At 45.8% G+C, this 11,842-nt stretch overlaps 1 protein-coding gene across 1 annotated transcript; it reads right to left on the reverse strand.

The window, feature by feature from the left end:
- Positions 1–5,683: 5,683 nt before the first annotated feature.
- ADPGK (ADP-dependent glucokinase) lies at positions 5,684–11,451 on the reverse strand (the record flags this gene model as incomplete). Its single annotated transcript, XM_010085221.1, has 6 exons — positions 5,684–6,232; positions 7,227–7,325; positions 8,142–8,338; positions 9,579–9,699; positions 9,959–10,021; positions 11,226–11,451. Coding segments are annotated over 6 exons (1,255 nt in total), but the record flags the coding sequence as incomplete, so codon positions are not given.
- Positions 11,452–11,842: the final 391 nt, after the last annotated feature.

Genomic DNA, 11,842 nt, shown 5'->3' on the forward strand with positions numbered 1-11,842 from the left:
GTACTAAGTCATTTAGGGATTTTGGAAATCACACCTTATGTTCCAAAAACCTGTTTCTGGCATCAGCCATAATTCTGATCTTCCCTTTCCCCCCCATAATTGAAATTTTAAGATGGAAGAGAATAATGAGCTTAATTTCTAGGGAAGTAGAAACCGTCTGCTTTAGGACTGTTTTTTCTCCTCCTTTTTAGAAAAATGTATATCATTAACCAGGTTAGATCATAGAGCTTGACTTCCTCATGGGAAACAAATTAGAAGACACTCAAACAGCAGCGCCTGGGCAGCAAGATCTCGTTTCAGCCAAGAGTAATGATCTATCCCTCCAGCAATGTGAATTCAACCCAGAGAACTCTGGTTGAGAGACAATGGGATGCTGAGTTACGATACGGGCAGGATTAGCAGCTACTTGCCGTGCTCCTGTACGTGGTCATGCCCAGCTGTGGTCACCGACGGGCAAGATTGAGCAAAGCAGACCGTGGGTCCTACTCAACATCCTGCTCTTGCCTAAGATGTTCAAAATTTATAGACTTCCCCATGGGGAAGTGGGTTTCAGCTGGCAAACCCTCTTCTACAGAGATGGGCCTCAGTGCTGAATGGAGAAAAGCAAACTTTAGTAAAACAATAAGCCCCAACACAAATGCACAACAACAAAGCACATACTGGCACGAGAAGTTCAGCTGCCAGGCCTGGTTTCTGCACCAGGAAACCCAGCTCTGCTCCACGGACAGCTTCACCACTCTCAAACCCAACTGCCCCAACTGCGGTGGGTCTGAATGAAGGATTCCGGTGAGATCTGAACCGAGTTTTACCCAGGAGCAGCTTTCCTGAGAACGGTTTTTAGGGTATTTTTTTGTTTCCCCCACTTGCATTCTCACAAGATCCTGCCCCCGTAGCTGCCAGCAGTTGTATTCTCCAGCTGCTAGGAGCTCTTCTCGGCAAAGCCTGACACCAGGCTCCGTTTCCAAAGCCACAGCGAGCTGTTGGGGACAGACGCCTTTCGCAGCTTCTGGCGCAGGAGGGAACGGCCGCGCGTGCTGTTTCCAACCTGCAATCGTTTCCTTTGCCGAGAGAACATCCTCCAGTAACTCCCTGAGAATGCAGCCTGGCCGGCGCTTAGGAAACTTTCAAAACAAAGAGCAAAGACAACCCTAATATTCCCATTTCTCTCTCTAGTAACCTCCTAAGCGTTTGAATGAAGAATTTGAGACAGTGGTTGTTCCGTCTGTTTGAGCTGGTTTTAACCAATGAGTCTATAGAGATGGAATTTTTTTTAAGGGTTAAACTGCCCCTCTGGTGTGATCCCAGGTTTTTTACCAGAACATTAACTGCACTAGAGAAGAGCGTAATTAATAACACGGCTTGAAACAAACATTCACATTCCAATACTCATTTAATGCAGGGTGGAAGAACAATCCACCTAAAGCCATTAAAATATAAATTCCGTATTCTCCACTTTTATACTGTTCTTCCAAATGTACTCAAAAACTTGACGAGTTTCCTTCCACCAGAAACAGCAAGGCAGCACGCTGTGTGACAGAAGTACCTGACAGCGCAGCTGCAGAACAGATTGCTCCCAGCACGTGCATCGGCAGCCAGCGCCACATATGAACACAGAGAGGGTTTAGCTGCTCGTTGACAGCCACATCAGCTTTCACCCAAGCTGCAAGCTCAAAAAAAAAAAAAAAAAAAAAGCACAGAGGTTTGAACAACTTTCAGGGTAACTGGAAAGAGTTATGTTGCCTTATACCATTCTCGCAAAAACTGTCCCAGTATTAATTTTAACCTTTTACTTAGGACTTGGCTGGAAGGGTGGCTCGTAATTCCTGATAATTCAGTGCATGATAACAGAGTAAGAAAAAAGCCAACCACAAGGAGCAGCAGCAGGTTTCAGTTTAAAAAAAATCTACTTTTTATTTGGGTTATTGTCATTGGGAGGTGGCTACAAAAAGCAACCCCTGCCGTAGGCTGACTGGTCTTAAAATAAACTTGGGCAGAAGGTAACGTGGCAAATACGTACACACTGCTGACAGTTTCCCATTCGGTTTTGGAAATGGATCTCTGCTGCTGTCCAAGCTTTGGATTCCAGCAGCTGGGAAGCAGAGTCGGGCTCTAAAGCAGTATCTAACATGAGCTAAAGCGATTGCTGAGGTTTTTGCTAGAGGCAACACATGAGGGCTAAGGAAGAAAACCCCAGCACCATTTCTGTAAAGAGGAACCCATGAGGAAAGGACAAACATAACTGCGTCTCACATGTCGCAACAGGACATAACCAAGAAACACAGAAGTAAAGAAAATCAAGTAATTCCTTAGCGATGCTGGAAGACTCCTGGAGATGGGGAAAAAAAAAAAAAGTAAAGAGCCTTTGAACTGGAAAGAGTTGGGTTTGAGGTGGCTCTTCCATAGCAATCACACATCACCGCGGGCACAGCAGAGACAGAAAATCTCCGATCAACGCCTGCCAGCCTCCCGTGACTCACACATCTCAAATAATCCAGTGGAAACCCTTCCGTTCAGGAGGACGAGGCTAGCTGAGGTTTGAGTCATCCATCACCGCGGGTTTCAAGGTACGAGTCCCGCACAAGAGCAAACAGGATTTCTAGAGGACATTTTGGGGGGAACACGGGAAAGCAGAGATCACGTCAAGCCTGATTTTGAAACTTTGGTATTTTTGCAACATTTCTGTTTCTTCATGGTGAAGAGAGATCTGGATTTTTATAATCCATTAGATAACATTCGTTTAAAAATCTCTCATCTACCCAGGAGTTTTGTTTTTTACAAACAAACCCAAACCAAGCAAACAGAAAACACCCCATCAATCAAAATTTCACTATTTTTTCCCCTATACAGACTAAAAAAACCCCACTAGCTGTTTCCATTTCTGTTGTTCAGCCAGCTCTGTTAAAAACACAGCAGCTTTGCTTTGCTGCTCTTGCAGCTGTGCAGAGGTGCAAGACGTGGAGGAAAAGGATTTCCAGAGACTCTGCAGCCCTGATTGTAATTAAGTTGGGAAGGCAGCAGGAAGTTAAGCGCATCATGTTCACAGCATGTGGAACACGGAGTGAAGACGGGCTGCTGCGTCCCGCCATTCTGCTCTGTTTTATTATCATAGAAATTGTTTCAGAACTTAATCAGAGCTACCAACGGCACAGCTGATTAACAGGTCACGCTCGTGAAGAATTCTCCTTGGTAAGTGAATGTGGTGGCCAGGCGAGCTCTGTGTGCCCGATCAAAGCAGATCTGCCGTGAGCTGCTGGCATTTGAGAGGCGACTCGTGGTGCCAGGCATTCACAGCACACCAACAGCATGTGAAAAAAGAAATACTACCTCGTGAGAGCGAACGGGAGCAGCAGGAAGGAGGCGTTAATATTTAAAGTTTAGCTTTTAGGCCCAGGTGATTTCTAAGCAATAAACTTTTAAATACTTGTTTACAGCAGTTATTTATTCAGAATAGTTTAAAAAAAACAAAGGGGAGATAATTTAGGCGTCCTGTTAAATCCCAGCCTGCCTTACCCCTGGACAAGCTGTGTTAGTGCAGTCTGTGGTCTCCAACGGCCGTACGGCAATGCCAGTCCACTCTGCCTCGCATCCCAGCAAATGCTTTTTGGAAGAGAGCAGTGAAACACAGCAGCAGGGCTATTGCTGGTGACAGCTTGTGTGTATTTAGTTTGGGTTTTGTTTCCAACTCAGGATCTGCACAGCTTGGCCCGGTGTCAGGCAGGCGGGACCCAGGGTAAGCAAAGGCTCAGTTCTCCAGCTGGCAGGACGGCGATCCCAAGGGTGCTGTGCCAGAAGGCTCAGAATAACCCTGCTAATGGCCTCAGACCTTTGAGACAGCTGAAAGGAGAAATTCTCTATTTTTTTCTATAGGAAGACTAAAGCAGAACTCCACATCCCATGGTACAATTTATCATAATAATAATAAAGATCTGGATAGAAATCCAGTCTTAAGAAGATCCTGCACCAAGATAAACGCTGAGACTCAAGGGAAGATGAGGATGGGATAAGCTGCAGGAAAGCACAGCACTGACTGGATTCCTCCTTCTGTATGGCACAGAAGGCTTTGCTCGGAGGGAAAGCAGAAGTGAAATACGCATTGACAGCCAGCACTGGGTGCTAAGTCAGTACAAGTTAAACAGCTGTCAATTTTTATCCTTACGGAGCATTCACGATGGCATTTTCCAACAGGAGAACATCACTGACAGCAATAAGACAGCGCTACCGAAATGGATCACTCCACCCGAAGTGCTCCAGCCTCTCCTCCCCTCCATTTAGATGCACAGACTGACCTAAAGCGACCTTCTACAAATTCTGGTACAGCCCAGGCTTGCATGGACACACCGACTGCACCGAGTCCAGTCACTGACAAAATGTGTGTGACAGCTGCGCAAATACACTTGGAGCTCCTGAAAGCAGAGGGAGACAAAACCGTGCTGGAAAGAGAGAAAAAACCACTGGTGCTACGCAATCCATAGCGTGCGACTATGACAAGGAAAAAAATATGAGGAAAGTATTTAACAAGGACACACGGTTCTATTTTTTTAATTCCAAAGGCTCTCCAGAGCAAAGAAACCATCAGTGACCTAGTCAAAGAAAAAAAAAAACAAAAATGAACCCTAAAAAAATCCTCCTCACTTCAGTCTTACCCAGAAAACACTGTTGCAGCTTTTGAGCCTCTGGAAGGACCTTCCCTGATGTATCAACCCTTCTGAATGGCGGGCAGGGAAATCGATTGCACAACCTTCTCAAACCAATAAAAATAAATTAGTCTCCAGCACTCGACAGCTTTTCTGTAAAATACCAGCTCTAAGCACCCATTGTTAGCAAAGACCACCAGCTGTGAGCCCCCCTGGCTGGAACTCCAGTGTACAGCAAACACAGGGAGCATTTTGGGGTTTACCTAGCACGAAAATAAAGCTCCCTCCTCAAATATAAACCCTGATCATCTGCACTTCTAGGTGCCCAAAAACTAAGCACAGGCTACTAGGGCTCAGCTCAATATTACTGGTCACAGAAACAGATGCCCAAAACAACCTACGCAGCCTCAAGCCGGTTTTCTCGGTGTGTTTAAGGAGTAGTTTTAAGGAGTGCATCACATTTTGGGACTCTGGCTCCCTCCAGTGCTGGGGGCACGGAGGTTGAGAGGTAATTTCATCAGTAAAAGATGCCATCATCACACCAAGCGAGCGGAAGGTTTGCTCTTGCCATGTAGCAATGTGCTGTGAGGAGATAATGCAAGAGCCTTTTATTTTGAATTTATCAGAGGGAAGACAGGGCTGAGCACTGCCAGGCTCTCCCTGGGATCCGCAGGCAGGGAATTCTCCTGGCTGCCGTACTTTCCAGCGCTAGCGGACCCGTTCAGAGTTACAAACAGCAAACCTCAGCCAAATGGGGATTTTGATATCCATTGCCCTCCCCACACGCTTAAGACCGAGCAAAGCCGATTTTCACATTGCATCTAAAATGTCTGCACCTAAACGTGAAGCATTCAAGTCCCTGCCAAGTGACTGGAATGTATCTGACAGTTTATCCCTGGAATTATTCTTTGGCTCTTTTTCAGTTATATCCAGCAAACACACCACACCCTGATCCTGTTCCTACACCAGCACTGGTTGGGAATCCTAACGAGAATGCCATGGTTCCCAGACACTGTACAGTACTGGAGAAAAAGGAGGGTCTGAGTCTTCTACTGAGGATACACTTCAGAATATAGGAGTCCTTCGGCTGAAATAGCATCCCCGAGTCCCACGGTCCGGACAGGATCTTTACACACTAAAACGGGAGTGAAATGGAATGAGATGCCTTCTCTGTGCCAATGCACCACCGGCTCATCTGGATTTATAGACATTTTGGAAGGTGCCTCTATCTGAGAGGTCACAAACTCCAAAGGAGCTTTCAGAAAGACTTTGCTGGTGTCAACGGTTTCGGTGGCACAAGCCTGAGTCGCTGCTGCTCTCGCTCCGGCAGCCACGGCCGCAACCTGGTTGCCCCAGTGCCCGTCCACGGTGACGAGGATGTGGTAGGCCAGGGTGTGGAAATGGATCCGCGTGAGATCAGAAGCCCGCTCTGCTGTCTTCCCGTGCTCCTTCAGGATCCAGAAGAGGATGTCGCTGACTATACCCACGTCGGGAACGCCGCTCCAGGAAACCAGGGAGGCGTGGGGACCGGAGGCAGACTGCGTGAGGAACAGCAGCTCCTGCTCGTTCAGCCCGATGGAGTTCACCAGGGGAAAGACCTGCTAACAGAAACACGGGAACAAACAGTCAGTCCTTCAGAGAGAGAGTCGGTCTTCGGGCTTCCTCATTCAGGGTCTTGTTTTTACGACACTGGTTTACTGGCTCTGGCACCAGTGTGTGCAGGAGAAGGGGGCACCTGGTTTCCTGGAGAGACGCAGGCCTAAGGCGCTGCACAAGCTTCCCCATTTACAAGTCTGCAATAATTACTCAGCCGAGAAAACATTTCGTGCCAAGGGTGCGCACTTGTTTTCTGCAATTAATTTTCTCGCTGCACACTCTGACAGGAAAGAGTAACAAAACATCAAATGGACATGAAACACTCCTAACGCTGGGATGAGAGCTGTGTCAAGCGAAACAAGGAACCATCAGGATCTGCAGAAAAGAAATTCTGCAAAAAAGTGAGTTTTTTTAAATTAAAAACTCAGCTCGAATTCCAATCCTGTTTTTTCTAGAAATCTAAATCTAAACCAAAGCTGCTTGTATCTGTGGAGTTGTGAGGATTCTCCTGGGTCACCTTCCCGCCATGATTGCCAAAAATCTTCCTATCAGGGAACAGAGCCCAGCTGTGCTGCACGGTATCTTTAATGAATGCAGTTGCTGAATAAGCTCAGAGCTGCAAGAAATCCTTACTCCTTGCTGAAAACGGTCTGATGATCAACCGAGGGCATTGTAAGATACTTGCTAAATGAAACTTCCCAGAGACCTATTTAAATTGAATACTCTCGCCGAGCTAAAGAAAACAAATCTGTCCTTTGCTAAGCCACAAGTCATTACCGTTCTCCTTCGCTGCACAGAGGAGGCTCTGGGAAGCTCAGCAGAGAAAAGAGCAGCATTCAGAATGCAATAGCAGAAATTAAACCCATGTTCTCAATTTATCTTCAAATGGATACCCCTAATTTTAAATTTTAATTTCTATATTCATCTACCAGTCTGTGCATTGAGATACTGCAGAAAAAGAAGCTGAGAAAAAGCATGTCCTTTCATTTTCCCTACCTGATGAATAATGTTGCTCATAAAATCTTGGTCGGTCATACTGGCCAGCTCCAGGTGGATGGGAATGTCAGTAGGGATATCGGAGATGGAGGCCACAGCCTACAGGGGTACAGGAAAATAAAAAAAAACCCAACCCTAAAACAGGTATTCATTAAGAAACAGAAAGAACAAAGGGGTTTTGACTCAGAGATACACATCATTTAATCGCTTTGTGCATGGATTTAAATGCAATTCCAAATGAGATGTCTGACGAGTGCCAGGATGTACCACCAAGAGGAAGAAATAAAAACAACTTCTAAATTTTCAGAGTCCCAGAGTGGGAAAACTGTATCTAACCCTAATCTGCACCCAACAGAGCACTTTTCTAATGGACTAATTCAGCAACCTCACAAATCTGAAGCAGCTGTAGAACAGCTGATCCTAGGACAGTGAAAAAGAAAACAAAAAAAGGCGAGGGCATTGCATCAGGAAGGGCACTTGGCTGTAAGACAGGCTGTAAATAAAAAGAAAACTTGGTGTAGCTCCTTCGGGCTCAGATGAGAAAGCTGCCTCTTGGATTATCTACCATAGATACTGCTTAAAGAATGCAAATCTTGATTATATCCTTGAGCATCTTATTATCGGGGATAGAAAAAGTGTAATTCAGCCACTAGATAAGCTCCAGTAACTATGTCAACGTACTCCAGACAGACAACCAGCCCGGACCTTTTTTTCCCCAGACAACCCACTGAATCCAAGAAACATCAGCTGGATTGGACTTTTGCCATTCCTACAGTTTTTTTTATCATGCGATACTGAAAAAATTTGTGGGAGATCTGAAGGCACAGCCTAATTAAAGTTCAAGCCTGGGAAACCCAAAGTTTGCCATGAAACATTGGTTGGAATGGAAATGAATCTAGTGTTCAAGTATCGTACCTCCAGAAGTCTTCTGTGCCGCATCTCCTTGGTCTGCCCCTCCATCATGTGAAGTCCTGAAAGTACCACGAGATCCGGCTGAAATTCATCCAAGCTGGACACAAACACTTCCAGCATATTTAAGGCACCATTTGACAGGTCGTGGGAGAAGATGAAGCGGTTGGCATGGGGTGCTGTCACTTGTCCCCACTTTTCACCTAGGGTGAAACAAATAGAAGCAAGTTAACTTGGAAAAGAAACAAATCAAACCACCTATCTGGAGATTCTTCTGGGATATCCTGCTGACACGATTCCACAGTATGACTGTGCCCGATTAATTAATTAATTGCTATATCAGAAATCTTGCTCTTTTTCTCACTCATTCTCTTCGTTCACTCCCTCTGCCTCATTTACATGCTTGTCTGATCAGAAGGAAAATTCAGTACTTGTTTGTTTGGTTTTGCAAGCTTTGTGATGTTTTCATCAGTTGTTTATCGTGCAATTAGGTGAGTGGCAGAGCCAGCTCAAGCCAAACATTTGGAGCGGGCAGGATACGCAAAGAGAGGGGAGACCTTCCCCTTCTGGCACCACCGCCGGCTAGCGTGACTCAGGCTGGATCGGGAAAGTTCACCCTCAACAGCACTCGTGGCTCCTGTTCCTGACAGAGCAGCTCCCCGAAATGATCTGCAGAATAGAACTGCATCGGTGCTGTATGTATAAAATGTTTTGTTCCTGGATAAGATCATAAATTAAATGGTTTCATCTCCAGGACACCGGGACAGAAGTAAACAGCGAGCCTGGAGAGCAGACAAATGGCGAAGCCACGGTCCAGCTGGCCAGCCCTCTGCCAGCCTCCCCATCTGGACACATCTCTGTGCAGGCAGCTCCTTGTGCCCAGCTGGGGTAACTGGACAAAAATAAATGGAAGGGAATAAATAAACCCAGGTCCCAAAGGGCAGCTTGAACACAAAGCTCTTGAGACCTACGCGCAGGCTTTGGGTACTGCTCCACAAGAGTTTTGCTGCTGAAAAAGTTGAATTAGGTGGTTCTTGCCTTCCTCCTTGCCAAATGCTCCCTCTTCTCTCGCACCAATGTCCCTCTTTCTGAAGCTGTATATTGAGACCAGGACCAGTGGAATGATTCAGGTTGAAAACAGCAAGAAAACACACACAGATGTGTTTTAGTTACTAGGGTTACCCTGAATTTCAGCTGCACATCGTTAAATGGTACCTTGCTGTTTTCAGAGAACATTACTGCACTATTTTTGTGTTCAGACAGCTTTACAATTATACCCACCAGGTCTGCTTAGGGTATGCATCACAACAAAACGAAAAGTGCGCTTGGTTTCTATAGGTTATAGCGTACAAGCAGACAGAACCAAACTCAACAACTTTAAAACCAGGACTGTCTTAGTGATGTTGAGGGTTCCCATCTAACATCCAGCCTTTGGCAAGGTACCTGCTTGATACTCCAAGATAAGATGGAATTCATCTCGTTCCTGCATGGATTCAGGTGGCACAACCACATTGTCATCAAGTAGTTCATGGAGTTTAGGACCAACTGGGCCACAAAGGAGGATCTAGAAAATGAGAAAAAACAATCAAGGATCCTCTGCCATGTCCCTTGCTGCCATTTCAGTGCATTTAAGCATCACCTAGACAACTGATTTAAAAAAGATAATTAAAAAAAACCACACAGCTATGCTTTTCAACTTGTAAGGCCAATCATAGGTTCTACCAGAACCTAAGAAGGAGCTGCAAGATCCCCCAGATCTACAGGGCAGTAATTTGAGCCTCATTAAAGACGAGCAAATAGCATGTAACTTTTGGAAGGCATACCTTCAGGTCTGGATTTGTTGCAAGCTTCTGACCGATGAGAGCAGCATTTCCTCCTACGTAAAGCTGTAAAAGAAAGAGGCAGGTATGGGCTTTCCCTCGCTTGGATAGCTTCATACGTGCTTAGTTCTCAGTACAGGCTAGAGATTTACCTTTTTAGAAAAGGGTCTAGCATTACAGAGGTTAATACAGCTTATTGGGGCTGAAGGAGAAACAATTTTACAATTCTCTGTGACATCTCAACAAGTTAAATCTTCTCTTGACTTTTTAAAATCTAAATATTTTGCCTTGAGGTAACTCACCGCTCTGTACAAATCAATTCATTGCTTCCGTGCAACTTTTCGGTGGCAGTTGGTAACTTGTGTTTTAGTGGCAAGGTTGCCAAGCAATCGTTTAAAAACTGCAACTTCATCCAGTTTGAAATGAAGGTTAAACCCACTGCCTGTGCCCACGTGAAGTGAGCGGAACTGTGAAAAGTTTCTTCAGGTAAGAAAGGTCAAACTTTCAAGTAAGGAAGCTCCAATGTGAGCTTTGAAACCAAAGGATAGATTGTCATGGGGATCCCAGGCACTCAGAGGTGACAGCAAACAGGCTGCAGAAGGATACAGCTGATAATCAGATTGTTCCAGAAAGCCATACAGCAAACGTGGGGAGAAACAAGTCAACACAGGAGAGTTTTGACCAAAAAAAGGCATTTAGAGCTCCTCATTTTCAAAAGCAGCTGGCAAACTGCACAGACAGTGGCATTAAGCCGTCTGTAGAAATTAGCCAACTGCTGAGCAAGGTATCAAGTTAAGATTCAGAAGACCCGGTGCAAGTCAGAGCAACAAAACTTTGCTTTTGGGAGTCTTCAGAATAATTATTTCTTTATTTTCATCACCCCTCCTTCTAGAGAGAATTTCAATCCTGTGCTAAGCAGCTGAAGCTGATGGGAGTGTTTACAACCCTGAATGCTTGGATCTATTTCCTCCCTTCCTGCCTCGTGACAATGTGTTAGAGCCTTTTACAGCATCAGCCCCGTCCGGCTCCCACGTAACAGTATCCTTACAGCGGCATCTTGGGCTGACATTTCAGCCTTGGGAAAAAAATCGAGGGACAGACCACTAAAAACTCTCCTGTTAGCAACAGGGGCAGAGATTTGCAGAAAGTCATTGGTACACTCAAGCTCTGGCACAGGTTTCCTTGCTAAAGGATTTGCGCTCTCACTAGCCAGAGAATGAAAGTCACCAGCGCTGCAGACAATAAGCTTATCTGCAGGTGGAAGACGTACCTGCGCGCCCGGGTACTCAGAGGCCGTCTGTGCGATGCGATGGAAAGACTCGGCGTCGCTGAAGAAGCGCTCGGCAGCTGCCCCTTTCTCCATGAAGTGAGCGAATGCTTCTTTCAGGTCCTGCCTGGAGCTCAAGACCGCATGATTTTTTCCATCCCCAGGTTCAAGGCCGAGCGCTTCTAACAACTTCACACCGGACAGAACCACGTCTACGCAGGCGTTGACCCTGGAAGAGAGAAGGGAAGCGCATCCTGGGAAAACCACACGTACCTTAGGGCACCTGGGTGACAATTCCATGAGATCATTTCCCAGCCAGCAATAGCTGCTGTTCGCAGCCCACGTGCTGAGGGTGAAAACAACCAACCAAGGGAAAAAAAACCAAAACCACAAAGACATTTGAATTTCCTGAAAGTGTTCTCCTTTTGACATGTGCTCCAGCACTGCAGAGGAGAGAGGGGTTTCTAACGTTCTGCTGAATTTAAAGAAGAACCGGTACGCTGCGTGGTCCAGAGGTGGTTGCATATGTTCTGCAGTTCATGTGCTGCCTTAAGCTTGCTCAAAAAAGAACAGGCACAGTCAGGATAACATCTTAAATTCTTAATTCTTAAAATAAGAAG

This window comes from Pterocles gutturalis, unplaced genomic scaffold, assembly GCF_000699245.1.
Source record: "Pterocles gutturalis isolate BGI_N339 unplaced genomic scaffold, ASM69924v1 scaffold38890, whole genome shotgun sequence".
NCBI lineage: Eukaryota > Metazoa > Chordata > Aves > Pterocliformes > Pteroclidae > Pterocles > Pterocles gutturalis.